Below are 21,622 nucleotides of genomic sequence, written 5' to 3'. Positions count from 1 at the left end.
GGTAAACTGTGTTTAGTAAACAATTCTGCTGCATATTTGCAAATGGCTTCATTACAAAGAGGAGTCAGGAATCAGAGGCCACCTGTTCATTAGCAAAACCCCAAATAAACAAACAAATACGCGCATAAATTCAGATCCTCTGAATGAAGACAGAACCCAAGTGTCATTAACTGCCCTGGATCACTCAGTACATTAGAGATGAAATCCTTGTCCAGATGATGCCTGTGGCAAAGTTCCTGCTGATTTCAGTGGTGCCAGGACTTGACATGAGAAATCTGTTACACCAACTAGACTGCAAGAAAGGCACAAAATGCTGCAGTGATGACCTGCTTTATCTGAATTACCTGGGGCATCTGTTTTTTGGAAAGGCACTGCTATTTACTGGGTGAGCAGAACAAAACCAGGAATTTGGGAGTGACACCTAAGCACAACTGTGATAAAAGACTGCAAATCACTCATAATAAAGACACCAATTAATAATATTAGTGACTTGGCTAGAGTTTGAAGTGCCAAGCCAGGAGAATTCCTGTGGATGCACAGCAAGAGAAGCAGTGTTAAAAGGGAGGACAGAACTGGTCCTGTGATGAATGATATGAGGCAGGAGAGATGTTCTCTGTAATGTACTACTTCTGCTAGTGCTCAGGTGTCCGCTTGCTTCAGACATGCAACAGTGCTGCTACCTTGAGGCCCCTGAGCACAAGCACACTGCTTTTACAGCTTACAATCAGATCAAGTGTGACAGGCAGAATATCAAGTCTAAACAGACCTAGGCCACCGTTTTTCACACCTTGCATCATTTACCTCCGTCTTTCCATTCTTAACTGCTTTTTAATTTACTGCTTATCTAGGCAGCATTTGAAGGATGTCCCAGCCCGCTCTGGATGCAAACAATCAGTTGAACATGACCGTGAATCTTCTGTTAGGAAAGCTCACGTGGATATCTGGAAGTATCCTCTTCTCCAGATGTTTAAAGGAGTTGGAGCAGCTGTCAAGGACACGGGGCTCCCACTTCCAGTGCAACAGTTACTGTGAGTCCTTGGCAAGCCACTCAGAATTCCACCGGCTCCCAAAGACCAGTTGCATGAAGACCAGTGATCCCTAGCTCTTTTTGCAGACCAAGCCTAAAACAATTTTAATCTGTGGTCGTTTCCTTCAAAGATATCCCTTCCCTGAGGCAGAGATGATCCCCCTATGAACGCAGGCCATATATCACGGAGTGCCAATTTCCTGGGCCAAAAGCCTGCTTCTGATGTCCCTCTTCCTAAAGGGCCCCTCAGGTGCCAGGGCAAACGAACTGTCGTGGCGATCCACAATCTCCTCTCCTGCTGCATAAGGAGTATGTGCTTGGTTAGAGGAGCAAGCAGTAGCAACCACCCCACCAGCTTTTTTGCAAAGTCCGCTTTGAATCCAAACAGGGAGCGAGATGAAGGCTTGTTGACTGCACATGGCTAGTGGAGCTGATCTGTGCACGCAGAGAGAATCTGGCACCGCTGGGATGCATCAAATCTTCCCTGTGTGCCTACCTCGTGTATATTGCTTAGGCAGCTTTGGAGAGCTCTGGTGCACCGTCGTCTCCGGCTGGTACAAGATGATCTGAGAGCTGACCAGCCAGTTGCCCACTGAGCAATCCACCGAGAAACCGTGTAGTGTTGGCAGATGGGTAAAACCCACAGCTTGTCGAAGGAAAATGAACAAAACCAAAAAAGGGCACTTGTTAATATTATAATTTGTTTGTTGCTGCAGATCCAGTGGCAAATTCTCATTTCTCCTTGATCTGAACTCTTATCACCAGAAAGTCATTAAGAAGCAGGGTTCATTTTCGTTTTTATGCAATAAAAAATTCTCACAAAATAGTTTTTAATAAAGGCATAGGCCACAGAATTTAACACCAGCACTGCATAAGCTGAGCTATTCCAGAAACCTTAAATGAGAGTGCACCTTTAACTTTGAATTTAATATGTTTTTTATTTTATTATGGTCAGCTTCTAGACTTCGTTATAACAATTCAAGCTGAATTGCAAGCAGTAGAGAAAAATGTGATCAGAATTGGAGCAGAGGATTAGACACACAGACCTTAGCGCTCCTGATGGTTACTCATTGATTATTTTGGGCATAAATTGTATTGATTATGGTAATGAGAAAGCCCATTGACAGGCTGCAGAGAGACAGGCAGGCTTCCCAGGCCAGCATTTGTACAGCTGAATATTATTTGCAAAGCACTGCTGGAATTCACACAATTATGAGCAGATATGGTTTCCATCCCTGAATATCGCGGTACATCTGGATCACTGATGAGAGTGCTTCATCAGACAGAGCTCTGCATTTCACACGTGGAAAAACTGAGGCAGAGGAAGACCTGCGTTGTCCAAGAACATGCACTAAGGAAGTCTCCGGCAGAGCCCAAACTGATCTCAGATTTTACAACAGATTTTACAAACTGAGCTCAGATTTTACAACTCCCCAGCTAAGGCCTGTTACAAAAAGAGCATCTTTCGTCAATACTGAATGCCTCCGATCGCATTGTTTTTGTGCTGGGGGAAACCAATTTTTCAGTGTAACCTTTGTCAACAGTGAATTTATGAGAGGCTGATACTGAAAAAGTTATGAACTTCTTTTGCCAATCTCTATTGTGACTCCTGGGAAAATAGGTCAGCAATTTTTCATAGGGATGTTCTGAGGACAGATACATGAAAGATTATAAGATACTCAGACAGAACTGTATGAGAGAGCAAATGAAAGCCAAAGTGTAATTGGAATTCCACAGCAAATGTTACCCAGCATTGCAGTTGTTGTGTACTTTGCTGCTGCGACCAAACGGATATTTCTCTTGACATCCCAGCTCCTGCAGTCATGTCATTAAGTGTGAATTTTCACTTTCAATTTCTAATCATCACAGAAGAAAGAAAGAGTTTTTTAGCATCTGCTATCATATTTTAGCACAAGAGAAGAAAGACCTGTAGCTTTGGCCTTATCATGCTAGTAAATAGTTTGTGCCTGCTTTACTTAGCAGAAGGTTACACAACATTAGTGCAGAATGAGAATGTCATGCCAGGCAGAGAGACAACTGTGGCTTCAGTACAAATTCTTTTCAGACTATAAATATAGATCTTTCCCCATAATTGCAATACAATCTCGATCTGCCTGTGGTGATAAAGGAAAAAAAAGCTGTTTAATTTAATTAGAGTCCATTTGAAAACCTAGTAGCATGAAATAATTTGATACACAGAAATAATGCTCACCAGTTACAGATACCATTTTGTTGCGTCTTATCTTGGGATAACAGTAACTGTTATATTTCAGACCTTAAACTGTATAAACAGTGTGACTAGAGATAGCCCCAAGAACATTGACAATGACGTCAGAATATTACCACTTATTCAGCGCCTGTTCTCTGTCAGGCAAAGATGCTAAAAATGCTGCCAGAGTAGCATTCACCCTTGAGGAAACTTATAGCTAATTCACATCCATCCACTCAGTGCCAGTTGTGTTCCCTCCTAACGTAAGCATCTCCCACCAAAGACTCCTCTTCTTGTGGGTAGACCACTGATGGCAATAAGGGGGGCAATGATACATGAAAAATGCCCTAAACTGAGTTGTAAGGTATAACATTAAGGAAACCCCTGATTCATTCTACAGCAGGTCATGACTAGAGGTAGAAAAATGTAGGACTGAATCAAAAGTCTATAGACAAGCTGGCAAAAAAATGTTCTTTTTTTTTTTTGACAAAAATCTTGCAGGGAAAATTCTTCACCCCAGATTTCCTACGAATACTTTTTTTCTCCTTTTTGCTTACTGCTTTGCTTATTTTTGTCTAAGGAAAACTGAAAATCCTGAAGAGAACAAAGTTGCAGCAAACCAAAATATTACCTGCTATTCAAAAATGATCTTTTCTTTGTTTTTACTAACATATTTGGCTTCCACTACCTTTTTCGAGTTTTGAAAAGCAGAGAAACAAATGCTATTACCATACACTCTTCTACTGCTTTGGCATTTTCTCTTGCAGCAGTAAACAGTACAAAAGAAAACACAGCCTTTCTCTGAAGATAAGAGGGAGCCAGCTGATTATCTAGGATGATCTCTTGTATATCACAAGCATTATATTTACCATGATATCTCTCTACCGAGTCCAGTAATTTCAGCTAAATTAAAGCATTTCAAGCTCTTATGGCTAAACTGTGGTTTGCCACAGAAAAGAGATTTGCAGATTTTTTATTTTACTACTAGTAATGTGAAGATAGGCAACCCCCGCCCACACTTCTTACCTTTGAAAAGAAGCAAAACCTGCTTCTGTGTGACACCAGAACTAAAGATATAGAAATCTGCTTTCATGTATGAGTATGTGAGAGACTATATATGTGCACAGGAGCTAAAGCTACAGGAGCTTTCCCAGCTATGAGGCAGATATACACAGGAACTAAATCTATAAAAACAGCCTTTTATGCATTTCTGTATATGGATATGTGCCAGAAAGATACAGAACCTAAACCTATAAAACACTGCGTGTGCGTGTGAGGAAAAGACAACGGATGGAAGTTAAGTCTATTAAAAATACCTTATGTAAGAGACAGGGACAGAGAGATTCAGAAGATAAAAATGTAGAGCTCTTCTTTATGTCATGTGAGGGACCTGTCGTATTAGTGGCCTCTGAGACCAGTGAATCGTCCCCCTTTCTTAATTTCCATTCCCCTCATTTTAGTGTGTAGATCACTTCAGTCAGATCTAAGATTCCTAAGATTAGAAATTCACTGAATTCCAAACATGGTCTCATCTGCAGTGATGTGAAGAGTACGCAATTTAGAGCCTGACGTGGCAGACATACCTTGATGAGCACACTGGCAAGGGGCTGAGATTCTCCTTCCACAAAGATTACATGTAACTCTTATGATCTGAGGTCCTTTCTCACACTTACCCATAACAGTCTATTTAAATGAGCTCTGAACAGAGCCATGCATTGCTCTATCAACAGGGAAAACAATTTCCAGCACAAGGAACTCCCTTTCCCCAAGCAGCCAGACTCGCCATGTATTAGCCAACAGTGAATAAAAAGGGGCACAAACATGGCTGAACTGAACATCTGTACTGAGTCTGAACAAAAGCTTGCAAATGTTGTTTATGAAATATTGAACCATCTCCTGCCACTGCCTGCCAATGTGGATGGCACTGAGCAAAGGAGAGTTTCAGATCATTACTCATACATTATTATTAATTATTAGTATTTACACTGTGCTCAGCATCTGACAGTCTCAGCCAGGGAACAGAGCTTCCACTTTGTCATCTCCAGCTACGGATGTTTTTATATCACTCATAACATACCTGGGATAAGGCCGTGAAGTGCTGAAGTGGATCCAGTGTTGCAGGATATTGCTGATTCCTAGGTTTAAAAAAAAAAAAAAAAAGGCATCAGATTCATACACTTGTTGCCCATGGGGAAAAACAAAGAGAAATTGTATTAACATCTGCAGACCAGACTGGGGCGGACACGACTGGGTGATCATGCAGTTCTTTTTCCACTCTCAATTTCCAGTGATTCAAACCCTGTCCCAAGGAGATGGTTCAGAAACGGTTCGGGACAGTACAGAGGTGCGGGTGCAGCACAGACCACAACGCTGCAATTTATCATTTCTGTTTTGAAAGCACCCGGAGGCCTCGGTCAGCACCAACACAGGGAGCTCACTGCCTGGGGGAGCAAACCTGCTGAAGCAGCACTGGTGTGGCTCAGCTGGGATGAGGTGTGGCACTAGGGCTGAAACTGGACAGCAGGTCCAGAGAACCGGCACTGCTTCTCCCTCCGTCCCCTCTCCTCTCCCAGTCTTCTCAGCCAGCTTCCCAAGCCCTTCGGACCAGAGGCTCCAGCGCAATTGCAATGCCTCCACGCAGTCTGCAAACGTGCCTTATCCCTCCCCGCCTCCTGCCAAGTTGCATCTACATAAACCTCTATTTGTCTCCGACGATAGCCCAGTTTTCTCTCTTTATTTATCTACCTGTCGACTCGTTTTACAATCTCTCTCTGGACAGCCACAGAGCAAGAGACAGAACCAGCTGCTATGGCATGCACTGAATGCCAACTAGCTCGGTGGAGTGTGCGAGCGTCCTCATGCAGTGGAAAGGTCCTTTTGTAAACATGCCTTGTGATCAAAGGGCTGATGCTTGCTCATATTTTCAATATTAATAATCTCCGAGCTGCCTCACTCCATTCTGTCTACCTGTTTACCTATCCTTCATAGTTCACACTGAGGCAGAGCTTAAAACAATGAGCCAGCTGAAGGCAAGGAAGTTTTTTTTAAACAGTAATTCACACGAAGAATAAACCGTATTCAGACAGAAAAGCATCAAATATGCATAAAATGACTGTATTGTCGTATACTGCATCTGGCACAGAGCAAGAGTCATCTAAAGACATGCGCACGCATACATACAAAAATAATGCATATTTACACCCACACCCCTACAAAATCCATGCACTGCATACACGTTCACGTGCCTTGAGCATTCACACCTCCTTTCCCATCCATTATGCAGATATATACAGAAGCTGAGAATCGCAAGAAGAGCGCGTCTCATCAATAAACCTGACAAATAACCCCCCAAAATAAATGCACTTGCAAGCTACTCCCAGCAGAAGACAAGCAGTTGGCTATTTTTTGTGATGATTTGTATGTTTGCAACAGGGTAGCAAGGCTAAAGAAAGCCAAGAGAGAAGCTAAGCAGAGACAGAAATAGCACGAGGAGCAAGGCTCTGAAAGGCAGTGAAGGGAGAGTGTTTGGGCCAAGCGCTGGCTCAGAGAGACCTGAAGATGCAAGGAAAAGTTATTTTCTGTTGCTTGACTCCTGCTGCGCTCTCTGAAGCAGGACACAGCACGTTCTTAGTCGATCACCAGGATGGCACCAGAGACCCCTGACTCCACTGCCAGCTTCTCCTCCTAACACATGTCCCTTTGCTCAAGGAGAAAGCTTTCATAAAAGCTGGTTCTAAGCTATGCTTACACCAGGAAAATGTCATCTGTCACTGAAATGCAGCCAGTACTGGCAGGACGAGCAGTGGACCTTACAGCAGCACACTGCCAGACAACCGAGCAGTTGAGCAGAGGCTGTAAAACATACCACATCTGCCTCAAACTGCGGAGGTGATGTGCACTGAGCGGAAGGGATCCAAGCAGACCTCAGCTCACGGAGGTGAGCACCTCCCAACGCAGAGTCCGCCGGACCCTGCTGCCTGCAAGCTGCAGCAAAGCCAGTTCCTTAACTCCCATGAAGAAGGGCGCTTCCAGCAAGTGCATTTCTATAAAATTTTATATCATTTTCTTACATTCTGGGGACAAAACATGACCTACTGCAAAGGTACCTGACCAGGAGTCCGAGTTGTTGGAAACAAGCTCCGTTTTTGATCCATTAAAGCCTGACAATGCCACAAAAAAGGGACTGCTCTGACTTGCCAGCAAGGGTGAAAATTTATCACCGCAAATGTTTTGCTTTCCTTCTTTTTGGTATTTAAGGGCTTTCTAAACTCAAAGGTCACAGAAAACTGCTGAGAGGAATCGCAAGCAGAGAAAATGTTTCCAAGGGGAAGAATCTTTCTGTGAGAAACACATGCCTGGACTGACAAGAAATCACACCCGTGGCTTTATATCATCCCAGGATCGTGCGATGTGCTGGCTGGAAAAATGAACTCCATTTTCAGATCCCACTTTAGTGGCTGCATTTCCTGGTGTAATCCACTGAGAGTTTCAGGCCATCTAAACGCCGGTTTTATCATCCCACCTCTAATATATGCAAAGCACAGTGATTTTATCTCTTGCCAGAATTGTATTTGCTAGACTTGCACTTTTGAAACCTGCTTATATAGGTTAGGATTTCATGTCCTTCCTTCCTTCCTTCCTTCCTGGCTGGCAGATGGGGAGGGAAGAGAGGTGCAGTGTGAAATGCAAACATCTGCTCGCTGCTCAGCTTCACCTGTGCTGTGCTCACAAGGCAGACCTCGTGGAGGGAGGCGAGGAGAGGATGCTATCGCTAGCAGTTTACTCCAAGACGGTTAAAGTGCAGAAAAAGCAGGACAGCTTGCTTGGGAATGCAGTGGGATTTTTTTCTTCAGGTGAGCTTAGTCCTGGTGAAAGGCCTCTGACTAGCAGCCCAGGGACCGAAATTTGATAAATCTGCTGAATTGTACAGAGAAGGCAGAGCTAGCTATCCCTGGCCCCCACAATGCTCCCTCTGCAGGTGAAAGAGGAGCCAAGCTCTTTCTGTATTGCTTTTCTAATACACAGAAAATGTTGCATAAATCCCCACTGACCAAGTGCACATTTTTTGGGAGAAAAAACTGAGGCTGCAGCCCTGTGCATACTCGTCTTCCACCAGGGCAGGTGCTCACCGTGCTGTACACGGCAGCAGGCACCAACCGAACCCTCCTACCACATCCACCTTGCCACTGCTTCGTGCTGTGAAGATGTGTGAACCGGTGAATACATAAAATAACATCGTGGGGGAAGGGAGCAAGGAAAGAGCGTCACATCTATGATGAATACAGGTTAATTATTACTTTTTTTTTTCCAAATGCATAATTAAGCTGTGGAATTCACTACCAGATAAAACAGAGACGGAGAGGATTTTAAAAAGAACTAATATAAACACTGAGCTTGGCCACAGCTGCTAGAAAAGATAAAGAAAAGCATTAGGGGAAAGATCCCCCTCTGCAGCCAGGCGCCTGCCAGCCACTTAGACAGGACAGAGGATTAGCCAGACCCTGCGACTGGACTCGTGCAGCACTCCGTATGCTCCTGTTTGCTTCTCTGCCCGCTCCGTCCCCAGCGCTCTCGCCGGGTGATGCTAATAAGGAACCCGATTAGCATTCAAGGACCAGTTGTGCCAATTAGGCCCTGGCACACACCGGGGCTGGGTCCGAGCGCTCACGCTGCTCCTCCGGCTGCCAAGCGCCTCGTGGCCACGCTACGGAGCACAGGGGGGAGCAGAGGACGTGCTCCCACAGTCAGCCAGGGCAGCAGGCGGGCGCAGAAGGGCCAGGGGACCCAGCTCTGAGCCACCTGAGAGAGCCTGGATCCCTGCGGGCTGCAGGGGCTCGACCCACGCATCGCCGCCTGACTTGCCTTTGATGAGGCACCACGTGCAGCCTCGAAGAAGGAGGGAGGTGCTGGTGCGCGTGTCCGCGTCGTTCTGGGGGCCTGCAGGGCACCGCTGGATACTGGCACGTCCTGCTCGGGCTCTGAGAGCCCAGCCCTGCAGGAAGATGAAATCTCTTTGCAGTTCACAGAGCAGGAACGGAGCAGGAGCTACAAAGGCAGCCTGGTAACCATATTTTCTGCCAGACTGCTTGTGGCAGAGGCGTGGAGGACTTCTGACAATGAGGCAGCCACCGTCTGCTTCGGACCTGGACAGAGCTGCGCTGCTCGCAGCCAACGAGAGATGAAAGTCTTCCTGGCTCGCCAGACAGTGCTGGCAGGAGGAGGGCATGATAGGAGGAGGGACGGAAGACTCCAAAGCAGCTATAAATCATAGCAGACAAATCTTCGGTGCTGTGGAACAGAATTTATCATTTCTGAAGGAAAGAAAGGAGGCCCCATCCCTCCTGAATGACTGGAGGGTGGGCACTGAGGGTGTGCGGCTGCTGGCAGCGAGATGCTTTTCTTCTCAGCCTTGGTGCTCTGCAGTCACAGGAACGTGTCAGGGAGTGGAGGGGGAGCAGAAGCTTAGCCTTCAAGGGGCAAGAGAGGATCTCCTTACATGCAAATGTGCCGAGACCAGGAGATGATGCTGGATGGAAATACAGCTATTTCCTCACTCCTGAATGTCAAATGGAATGAGTATCAGGAATGGAGGTCATGCTATGAAACAACAGAGAAGGTCTGCGACAGAGCACACAAACAGAATAAACAACATGTACCCTTCCCTGATAGGTCATTCTGACTGCAGAAAACAAGTAGAAAAAATGTGCAGAGTGATCAGCAGATTATTTTTCTTTTGAAACCTTTCAGGCAGCAAGCAAACAATTAGGACTTTGCAGAGAACTAGTATCAGAAAATGACATATCCCTGTCCTGCTTGGGTGAATAAAATATGTTCTGAAATAGTTCCAGTCTCATAGCAATGGCTCATAGCTATCACGAATGCCAGTCAGGGTTAAATCTCTTCCTCTTCAATTATTTTTTCATAAATTAAAACCCAAATGACAATAAATCATGCTATAAAAATTAAAATGTCATTTGCTTTTATCTAAACTAAAATTAAGCCACACACGCGCTGAAAGCATAACAAAGACGAGGGAAAGAGAAAGACAAGGATGATAACCAGTTTTGCCTTCACTCTGGCACAGCCGAGATGAGTCACAAGGTCTGCAGCTGGAACCAGGTCACAGGACTCTCAGACTTGATGCTCTGCTCTGGGCAATTAAAAGCAAGACCAAACTGAGACTCCTTAGCTGACTTTGAGCAATTCTCAAGACTTTCTCTGAAGCACCTCAGCACCCTCAAAGAAAGGCACTCCGAAGCTGCCTCTACAGTTTCCAGTTCTCCTGGGAGGCTCGGGGAATGTCACGTGTGTTTTTTGAGAATCTGCTTGCATTTGGGTAGTTGATAAAATTTATTGCAACAATAAAAACCGAATGAAAAAGTCTGAACATATTACATAGTGGCTATGTGCAATGTTGACAACCAAACTACTTATTGTCTTCTACGTAAAACTTACCTGAATCAGTCCATGAACTTCTGCGCTCAGCCCAGGACCAGGCTGTACTTCTGGCAGCGTCACCAATCTACCAGAAAGCCCGGGGCTTAGTTCATGGTTACAGCATTACAACAGCAGCGAGCATCAACGCGGCAGACTTTCCCCTTGCAGTGTAAATACCCAATGATGCTCCCTTCCAAGAGCAGAAAAGACCTCAATGCCAAATAATGTTAGGCAAGCTTTCAGACTGGTCAATGCTCTCCTTCAGCTGTTTTATTCAATAATCTCTTCTCCTCCCACATGCTGAAGACCATAGGAAGAAGAGCTATTTCAAGTTTGAAGAGAGCAGGAGATGGGATTTCCACTCGCACTAGTCATTAGCCTTGAGCGATGGGACATCTCGCTGCTGAAAGGAGGTGGCTTATTCAGTGAGGGGAAGGAGAGAAAACAAATTGCATCTGCTTGTTCAAAGGCCAAAAGTGGCCAGAGATACGGCTGTTCATTAACTCCAGCACGAGCTGAAGCATCGATACAGACCTGAGCCGCCTGAATTCTCTGCCTGGCTCTCCTTTATATGGCAACGATGGGAGAAAGAATTTGTGCAAACATAACGGGGAAGCAATGAAATATGACCCAAGTCTTGTAATGATGAAATATAATGACTCGTAATGAAGAAGAGGCAGAAGCCAAAAAAAAAAAAAAGAGAGAGAGAGAAATCTGTTCTCATGAAACAAAAATAGAAGAGGAGTAGAGAAGATGGGGGGACTGAGGGAGAAGACAAAGGAAGCAGCAGCTGGAAATGACTTTTAACTTTTCCACTTAGCGTTTTAAAGCCAAAAAGCAATTACTGCCAGGCTGGCATTGCCTTTCTGCACATTAATTCCCTATTATGAATAAAATTAATGAGTTTAACAAACTCCTTGTCCTCGTAAAGTTGTGCTCTTCATTATTTGTGTTAATAATCCGCAAGGGACCCCGACTCCAAAGCTCAGTACCATGTCCTGATTTTTTTAAAGTTTAAAAAAAGAAGGAAGAGATAAGATGGGGAAGAAGAGCTCCAGAAGGGAAAATAAGGGGACTCTAATCCCTTTCCCTCCGGTTTTGACCCAGGCTGATGCACTGCAGAGTGAAAGTCATTCTCCAAAGGATGTGCTCAGTGGCCTGCAGGCAAAACGGCAGTCTGACCCAAGGAGGAGGATACTTCTCATTTTCCCAGAGGGAACCACACAAAAACCAAGCCCAAACCACTCCAAGTGATACATGGCAGATTTTCAGTGCTTGAAAATTCGGCAGCCTAGTAACATCTTGCAGTCTCATCTCTGCCTTTTATTTGGAAACAAAGATATCACGGGGGGGATGCATACATAATTTAAACGGCATACAGGTGGCAGTGGAGGAAATCTCCAGCTACAGAAAAGCCTACAAGGCTTTGCACGCTGCCAGATGGTGCCAATTGCTCTCTATTGCCATGTGGGATCTCTGCACATTCAGAGCTGCTGGATCTACAGCCTGAGACCCAAAGCTCACCAGGGAGACTGCAGCATCCCGTGTCCCAGCAGTGGGACTGGGAGAAGCTGCAGAGGGGAAGACTGCTGGGGACTGAGGAAGCTGACCTAGGGCTGCATCACTGTAAAGCAGTGGGATTTATCCCTAACGAGCCAGAGGGATGGAATATGGCAATTTCTGCAATCAGCATAGCTGGGCTTTTCAAGGCTGTGTAAACAGGAGAAGAAGCAGGAGAAAGAGAAGATGGGAAAATGGGATTAAGTGAAGGACTCTCAAAAAGTGTCAGGAAAGTGATCTAGCATAGCACACACAGCATGCTGTGGCCTACCTAAATACTGCCTGTAGGACGCTTCCTTTTGGGGGGAATTTAAACTATAGAGCCTGAGAAGAGAATTATTCTGCTGACATAATGGTGGGAGAGCTGATGAACGAGGGGTATTAACAGCCCTCTGTTGGAGCGAGCAAGATGCAATTCCTTGCCTCAGTTTTACGTTGCCACTGCTAGAAAAATCCTGAGTCAAAACAGAAAGCATGAGGACAAGGAGAAGAGTGAGGAGGAGCAGATATGGCTGACGTGGAACCACTGCTGAGGCAGCCTGAAGCCTGCGTGTTTAGCAGCATGAAGTGACATTACACAACAGGCAACGGCAAGGGAAAAAGATTCACCCATCTACCCAAACGCACTGGGGAAACCTGGCTGAGAGGCAGCAATCCACACAACAAGGTCTACAAAAGCTGCCATGGGATTTATGCTGACACCACACAGGGACGGCCCTGCATGTGCTGAGGAAACTCAGCTCACCGGTGCCAGAATGCCTCTTCCAAAAGATGGCCCTTCTGCGAGCCAGCTGGAGAAGTTTAAGACGCTGCCTCCCTACCTCGCAGCACCGTTACTGCCCTTCTGTCAAGGTTTCCATCCCTGCAGCTCCGCGGACAGATTGCTTCTCGAGAGCGTTCCTTGATCCACTTCAGTCATAATCGGTCAGCTTAGCTCGCATGGCATAAATGCTACGTTTGCACTAACCTGGCTGAGTCTGATGGCAGCAGATTACAGAGCACTCATGTGAAACATTCCTCCCACCGACAGGCAGACAGTGATCCTGGGTAGAGATACGGGTTACATGCGGCTGGGGCTGAGATGCAGCAGTTACACCCACAGAGCTCTGCAGAATAAAGACGCCCGCTGGGCAGCACGAGGCCCTCTGCACCGGCCGGCTGAGGAACACCGCCCAGCTCCAGGGCCCGGCCACCCGGATGGCAACCGGCAGCTCCTGCGGCAGGTCTGAGCAGCCCGGGCTGGTAAGCTGTGTTCAGTGAACACGGACTGTTTTTTTGTGTTTTTTTTTTTTTCCAGCAACCCTCAGCCAAATTGACAAGTGTTTTAAGCCAGTTCTAATGCTAACAGCACGGCGCTGCCCTTAAATTTTCTGTCCTCACCAGGCGGGTGTTTACTTCTGGGAAGTGAGCAAACGCTGCACAGATCCTTCACGGATCAGAGCCCAGGAGCACATCTTGTCCCCTGCTACCGACTTCAGAGCCTCCTGGGCAGAGGGCTCCCTGTACACCATGAAGTATTTGCTGCACAAAGCCAGAGTTCACTGGGCAGTGGCAGGTTTAAGTCACCTACTTCGTCCTCTGCACACATTAGAATTTAAAACCTACAATAAAAAGGCTGAAAGGGGAACTGCTAAGCTTTAATAAAAACAATTTTTAAATCTGCTTGAGATTTCAATTGATACAGCTTCCTGCACAGCAGCTAATGTTTATACTGCACTTTGTGCTCAGATTTAAGTACCATCGATGCCCTCAAACACTTTTTTTCTTTTAGACAAATTGTTTTCTTTCCTCAGCTGTTACTTCCTAATGGTATGAAAATTTCACATCCACTTTCTCTTACTGAATAACCAGGGCAGGATTCAGACCTCCTGAAACCCATGGACTTTGGCAGAGGTAGAATATAAAAAAAAAAACCTGGAATTAAATCTGGATGTCAGACTCCCAACCGTCACCTGCTCTAAGCCAGATAGTATAAATCTCAATCCAGTGTAAATCCAGACTGGCTGGTGGCTGCGGGGTGGTGGCATCGCACACCCCAGTGTGAACAGCCAGGTCTCTGTACCAAAAAAACACCGCTTCAAGGGGCACTGCCTCCACGCCAGCAGCTGCTGCTGACCCGAAATGGGAGCCCTTGCTCAGCCGCAGATGGGGAGGCCTGAAGCATCACGATGGCACTAGGTGTGACGTGAGAATCTGCTCATTTTGGTCCACTCCTGCAGAGGATCCCAACAGTTACAACACTGCACCAGCACCTTGCACCAGCTCTGATCCATTTAGGGAGGCGTTTAAGGCACACAAAGACTAAATTTCCATTCAATGCAAGGCTCTAATTAGAAAACACCACTCAAAGATCAGACATATGTGACTCACAAATTAAGAGCAAACGGTGAAGAACAAAAACTGGGATGTCAAAATCTATTCTGAACGTGACTTGTGAGGCTGTGTAAGGTCAGCTAGGGCACAACAGGAACCAGGGAAAGTGAGAAAGAGAGCACATGACAGCTTGGTAATTCTGTTATCAAGGCAAAAGGAGTCACGTGTCAGCTGCTGCAGGGGGTGACTGATGCCAGTGGTTACAGCCCCCTGTTGAATTGCTTGTTCTCATTTATAGTCCCTCTCCACAGGTAACTAAGAGACAGCAAGTATTATTGATCAAGCTGCACCAGGCACCAAAGTATCCATTTAGAGGTTTGGTAGCACAGGAGAGGAAACGTAAATGTGGCCTGGAGGGTAATCCCACAAGCAAAGCACGCAGGAAGAGGAATAAGGAAGCCTCACATAAGAAGTGCGCCCTTCTTCTTTTCCATTTCCAGAAGTCGAATGCTGCTTTTATTCCTGAAAAAAAAGCCACAGACAACCAACCACAAGGATGCAACGCGACTTCACTAAATCCAGACAGGATACTGGCACCGGGCTTTGTTTGCTACACAGAAACCACCAGTACTAAAATCAAAAGAACCAGATTGAGAGAGGGGGGGAAAAAACCAACCTTAAATACTACAATTAATGGTCAGGTTCCAAGTTCCAGCATGCACAAGTCAGACAACTTCAGAACTAAGCTTCCCCAGCCACGTTTAGCTCAGCTTAGTTCACGTTTCGTTCTCTGCAGCTGCACGTGATCAGTTTGCCAGCAGCGTGTCCTGGCACATCCTATATCTGTGACCCCATCCTCATCCAAAGCTGACTCTGCTCTGCCCAATACCTATGGTGCCCTGCAAACGAGCAGCTGCTCAGTGTTTTTGTTTTTTGTTTTTTTTTTTTTTACCTTCAAAGCTCTTTGTGTGGCCCTAAGCCTTGTTTGCAGGTTGCTTTCCTGGTCCTGCTGTGCGTGCAGAACCGTTCACTTCCTCCCAATCCTTTCTGAAGCGTTCATCCATACGCACGTACTACACAGCCGTGGGTCCATCTCTGTGTGCCACCCTGAGATGGAGGTCCACGTGGAAGGTTACTCTCCCTGTTCTACACCGTGTTCAGCGGGGAGGGCAAAGTTGAAACAAAAGTGAGGTAACATTTAAATTCTCCGTTAATTTTGTGGTCTGCTTTGAGATGCTCAACACTTCGTCATATGCAGCAAAGGCTTGCTGCATAATTGAGGGCCTGCTGTGCTTGTTCCCTGCCATTCTGAAATGAATCCAAGGGAAATACAAAATTCAGTGAAATTTGCTTGTTTGTCTTCCTTAGGTTCAATTCAAAATCTCTAATGATGATAAATAAATACAGAAGATTCTGCTGTGCTCATCAGGAGGACTCTGAAACATTGCAAAGCAAAGCAAAACATAACTGTCCCTTGAAATCCCTTCCATCTTGGGGAGTTCTTACTTCACGCCATCTAAGACAGTGAAAGTTCAGAAAAGTCCTGTATTCCTGAAAAGAGCCTGAGTTTGGAAATCAGTGGGGGATGTTGTAGCTGCCAGCACCTGGCGCTGTGCAGTGCCCACGGAGCTGGGTGCAGCAGGACAGGCCCCTGCACAGCATCGACCCTCGCATCAGAAATGGTTTGGGCTCCTTCCATCACGCTGCTGACAGCCAAACAACTCCTTTGGAGCTGGATGGCAAAGCACGCTGTGATGCCTGCATCTTTCACTGACTTGATTTCACACTTGCTGGAAAAAAATGGATTCTGCATAGCTTTCTGACTCTGAAATTTCTTAGAAGACCTGATTTTATTTTGTCCTGTAGCTTCTTTATGCTTAAGGGGGCTGAGATTTGGTCTAGCTGTAATTTACTGCAATTTTAAACCCTATTACCCCCTCAGCATGGTGCTCTATAAATGCAGTGCAGGGCCTTTAATTTTCTAGACAAAGGTATTATTTGAGTTCCTTTCATAGTCTAATTATTACTTAGCAAATATCATGTTGTGGTGAGTATTTATGGATAATTCTCAGATAATACCTAATTATATGGTTAATTCTTATAATGATGGGAAAGCCTCAAAGATTCAGAGTCCAGATTCTTTAGACTATCTCAGAACTGCAGATATTTCCCTGCACTTATAAACTGAGCTACAATTTATGATCTTTTTTTTCTGTTTCTAGAATATAAAACAGCTCTTGCTACAATACCTCAGACTCCTCAATGGAATTTGGATTCACACATAGGTATGGACTGCTTTGAACCGAGTGACCTGACACAGCTCAAAACCTGATTAACTCATCAGATAGCCTGAGTACGCGAACAATTTATGCAACAGAAGAGGCAGACCTTTCAGGGAATACACTCTTAGGGGAAAGTGGTCTGTGCTAAAGGGAGACAAAGGTTTGACTCTATCAAAATTTCTAATTTTCAAAAACATGCGATGGGACAGATAGAGCATGGAGAAAAGAAAGGGGAGAAGTTAGAGCTGCTTTTCTTAACCCTCGTGAATTCATAACTGTTCCTCGCCGTAAGCGCTTCCCTGAAATGCTGGGATCTGCAGCAGGCTGAACTGCTGCGCACTGAGTAAGACCAATCAGACAGACAAACTGTGTTTCCTGTGCAGTGGCACAGAGCTGAGCTCCAACCTTCATAGTTCACGCAGTTAGTTCATTAAACCACTCCTGACATCTTGGGCAGCTCCAAATGAAGTTTAGTCTTATCAGGTAACAAACAAGTTCTTGGCCTCCTGGACTTGAATCTATGAGTCAATACCTCTCCCAGCTGAGGCTGTGGACATAATGATTAATTCACTGCTGGCTGCCTGGGTAAGTGGCTACATAAATACAGAAGGAATGGTGCCTAGACAATCAGACACCGCAACCTGGAGACACATCGAAATGCAGAGATACTTGGAGAAAGACAGGCAGGCAGGTACAGGGCTGTAAGAACTCTTTTGAATGGGTCAGAGCCCTCCTGCATCACAGCCTTGACAGAGACCAGTAACAAATGCTTAAGGAAGAACAGAATATATTTAGAGCAACCCCATATCTCTCTTCGAATCATGGCAATCATAAGCAGACTGCATGTGGACCACTGTATTTTATCACTACCAGTGGACCTGTCTCCTGTGAACCTTCTCATCATAAAGAAATGGATGAGGTGAAACCTCAGTGACTGCCTTCATCACCTCTGTAGGTGTCGGGTGGATGCCACATCCAGCCAGGGTACTGCAGTGAAGGTGAGCGGTTGAGAACCTCACCTCTGGAGTGGTTGCAGCAGAGTTTGTAGCCTCGCAGTCTGGGTTCCACTGTCAGCATCACCATAAACTCGAGCAAGGCACTTTGTATCTCTTAGCCTTGATTTACCCCTGTAAAACGAGTTTAACAGACTACTTCATGAAGTAGTCTCAATTAATTAGCATTTGTAAAACTGCTCTGAGATCCCCAGATGAAAGGCTGGCCTGGAATGGCAAATTGCTAATGATAATTAATAGTTATTCATGATCACTTTACAGAATTCCAAATTATTTTCTGGGGGAAAGAAAGTAGGGATAGAAGGCTCTCAAGAGCCTAAAAAAACCTCACAAGAGCTATACCTCCCTGCCTGCCCTGCCTCCTTCCCCAGCATTAATCGGAGGAGCTGACACCTCTCACGAGTGGAGGAAACGAGGTGTCATGGAGGCCCCAGGTGCTCCTGTATTCTCCGCACGTTCCTCCACCGGCACTCAGCATAGCCAGGGAAGGGTAGGAAGGGGGAGTGAGACAGCAGGAGTGGGTGAACAGGGGTGTTACACTCCTCTCTCAAATTGATGCAAAGGCAGCCCTAATTAAACAGATGTTCTTAATAATACTCTGACAACTGTCCCTGCTTTAATTTGCTTCAGAGTAAAGATTAATATAACGGTGCAACAATACTTTACAAGGGGAGAAAAGGGAGCTGAGCTAATAAAAGGCAGTAGCTTACATGGTATATTATTGCTTTTCTTTCTGCTTGTCTAGCGAATATTTACCTCCTCTGGGAGCAGTTTTCATATGTATTTGATCACTCCTCCAAGCTAGAGCTGACTTTGTGGTACATTGCAGAAGGATTAATGCCAGGGCCAAGAGGTGTGCTGGGTACGCAGTCACATCAGGGTCTCCATGGTGATTCTCCAGCAGGAGGAAAGATCCTGGTGGCACTGAATTTAGCGGCACAATTAACCACAAGCCATGGCTAGCAGAGAGTGAATTCCAGGTTCATGTAACAGGAAACTTCTGAAGCAGGGGCAGGTGGGACGCAGAAGACAGGAGACTGCTTTCCAGCTCATCCTCCGACCAAAGAAGCAGCTTCTCTCACCTCTCATATCTGTGCTGGATTAGTTTCAAGTGAGAATGGTCGCATTTTTGCCCGTTTCTCTTTATGCAGAAGGCCAAGATCCGTAAGATAAGAATGTCGCACTTCTTCTGATCACCCTGAGTTTGCACAGGGCAGCCTGGGGGCAATGATGTCCCTGCACGCAGCCCGGCTGCATCTGGCCCTACAGCACCCAGACTGCCCGATGGTATTAAATCTGTGCCCATCTACGTGGTCCGAGGTTTGGAGTATCCAAATCTCCAACGTCACACCGCATCTTAGCCTTAGTACACACAGTGAGACTGAAATCCTGGAGCACGGTATTTGAACTAGAAGTTGATTTCACTTTGATTATAACCCTGGGTAGTCTTGTTAAATAATAAAACAAGCCTTATTGTTATATTGACTTGTGCCTGCTTTGAATTCACAAGAATTTAGCAGCAAGAAAGAAACTAAGCTCTCTGAAGCAGGAGAGCTGTCTCTAGTCACTGCAGATGAGTCTGAGGCTTTTTTGGTTCAGGTCATTAGAAAAGGGACCAGCCCACAAACAGGAACAGACTGCAAGTCCTTCATTTTTAAAAATAATTTCACTGCCAGAATACGATGCTTCACATCGAACAATGCAGCATCTTCTAATAGTGTGTGTAGGCCCACAGACCAGCCCTGTGAAAGGAGAGAAAGAGCACCCCTGGCTGAATTGCCATCCATTCCAGGCGCTCCTCAGCACGAAAGGTTATTACGAGGGAGCGTGGTTTCGCTACCCTGTGCCTGAACTGAAACAGCCTGCAGAAATGATTTGGCACCTCTGCAAATAATGTCTGTCACCGCTGTGTGTGCTCTTCGGCGTCAGCTGCTTCCTCAAGCTGCTTTCCTCCGTCTGCAAGGCGCCCTGCTCGCATATCTCCTCCTGGCAGCTCTCTGCTGGGCACAGCCTGGGGTGGGGCTGAGCTTGCCTTTACCTGGGACCCGGGGCTACAGCTCCGCACCCCCCAGCTCCTGCGAGAGCAAACGCACGTGGAAGTCTGCGTGTGCCACAGAGCTCGACCCCGACACTTTGTCCCTCGGTTTGCCAGGTGGATTCACAAATTACCTCGTTCCAGCAAGAAACAAACACAAATGGGAAACAGCTGGCTTATGGATCACCTCATTAAATTTTCCACCCCAAATCTCTTCCTTCCCAACAGCTAGGAGAGGAGCTGTGCCGAGCACTGGAGGCGTTAGGAAGGCTCGTGTATTGGCTGGCACAGCGAGAAGCCGAGGGAGAAGGAGAGAGGCAGCAGGGCAGAAGCAGAAAGCAAGGAAGAAGACATTGAGGGAACAGAGAGACAAGGTGACAAATAGAAAAGGAGGGATCTATGGCAATGGAAAGAAGGAAGGAAGGAAAGGACCCTCTCCCTCCACAGAATAAGGGTTACCATTCAACTATTCTTTAAATATTTTAAAGCTGTTTGTTATGCAATTTGTGAAGCTGTTTACGATAATGAAGTCCTTAGACAATAAGGGGGAAAGCTGAAGAAAAGAGCAGAAGCTGGCAGCTAAGTACATTGCCCTTTGCTGGAATTAATGAGGCTTGTTTACTTTCTGGCTTTTTACAGCTTTCTGAAATGTCAGGTGTCACCCTGACTATCTTGACAAAAGCACACTGTCAGCTTCTTTCCCACCCTCCACCCCATTCCAATACCTCTGTGTCCTCATCTCTCTCCTGATTTTTCCCTCCCAAACCCTATCCACTGACGGACCTTTGAAATTTTCACACTGGGGACAGCAATTTCCATGAATGGACTCATTTTTAGGAGTAACATATTACAGCTGTAGCATTCCTGGTGCCGTTACACTTAAATGGTGTTAGCAGCACGCAAACAATCACCATAGCTGGAGTGATTGTGTTCAGGAGAAAGCTCTTCAAGCTTCTGCAGCTCCGAGGTTCCCTTGATCTCTGCTCCCAAGCAGGGACAAAGTTGTGCGTGTCTGCTGGAATTACCGTGGCTGAATTGATGGCTGCTCCAGGCTTGGACTGACCCGGTCTTGTCCCTGGCAATTATCTTGCATCGCTCTGGGCTCCTTGTTCATCCAAGAACTATTCCTGGATCATCTGCAGACCCTGCAAGAATTATGCTGACTAAAAAGTTGCCTGGACTTCTTTAGTTCTCCCACGCGACCCCTAGCAGCTGGACAAGTCTTCCAGAGCTTTTGACTATGGGACAGAGGGAAGAGGGCTGCAGGGCCCTGTGCTTTGAAGTGGAGCAGTGTCAATTACTCAGTCTTTATTCAGAAGGTGAATGCGACCTTTAACTCATGGCAACACCGGCTGGCCCCGATTTAAAGCATTCTCTGGTTCTTCCTTTGCCAGAAGAAGAGTGTAAGACACAGGTGGTCAGTAGCCAAAAAGATAAAAGGGAAGGATGAAGCATAAGGTAATCGTAGAATCATTCAGGCTGGAAAAGGACTCCAAGATCATCTAGTCCACCCTTTAACCTCGTACTAAAGTCCACCACCAAACCATGCTACTTAGTTCTACATCTCCATGTCTCTTGAAGACCTCCAGGGATGATGCCTCAACCACTTCCCTGGGCAGCCTGTTCCAATGCCATGCAACCCTTCCAGTAAAGAAATTTCTCCTAATACCCAACCTAAACCTCCCCTGGCACAACCTGAGGCCATCTCCCCTTATCTTATCTACTTGGTGCCTGGGAGAAGAGCCC

General features: G+C 46.0%; 1 protein-coding gene across 2 annotated transcripts in view; it reads right to left on the bottom strand.

Annotated features, from left to right (window-relative positions):
* B3GAT1 (beta-1,3-glucuronyltransferase 1) overlaps nt 1-21,040 on the bottom strand; it is an 89,095-nt gene extending 68,055 nt beyond the window's left edge. Inside the window, exons 1-2 of one of the 2 annotated variants that reach the window (XM_080568084.1) lie at nt 18,598-21,040; nt 5,314-5,371 (exon numbers count right to left, since the gene is read on the bottom strand). In XM_080568084.1, the coding sequence (XP_080424210.1) occupies nt 5,314-5,371; nt 18,598-18,619 (80 nt within the window). In that variant the 5' untranslated portion in view covers nt 18,620-21,040. Of the gene's footprint in view, nt 1-5,313; nt 5,372-18,597 lie in introns of those variants that run through there. The other variant, XM_080568089.1, reaches the window with a different exon arrangement.
* Between the last annotated feature and the right edge of the window lie 582 nt (nt 21,041-21,622).

Source organism: Anser brachyrhynchus (assembly GCF_964034855.1).
Source record: "Anser brachyrhynchus genome assembly, chromosome: 25".
Classification (NCBI taxonomy): domain Eukaryota; kingdom Metazoa; phylum Chordata; class Aves; order Anseriformes; family Anatidae; genus Anser; species Anser brachyrhynchus.
The sequence above is the reverse complement of the archived record's forward strand: the minus strand, read 5'-3'. Positions and strand labels throughout refer to the sequence as shown.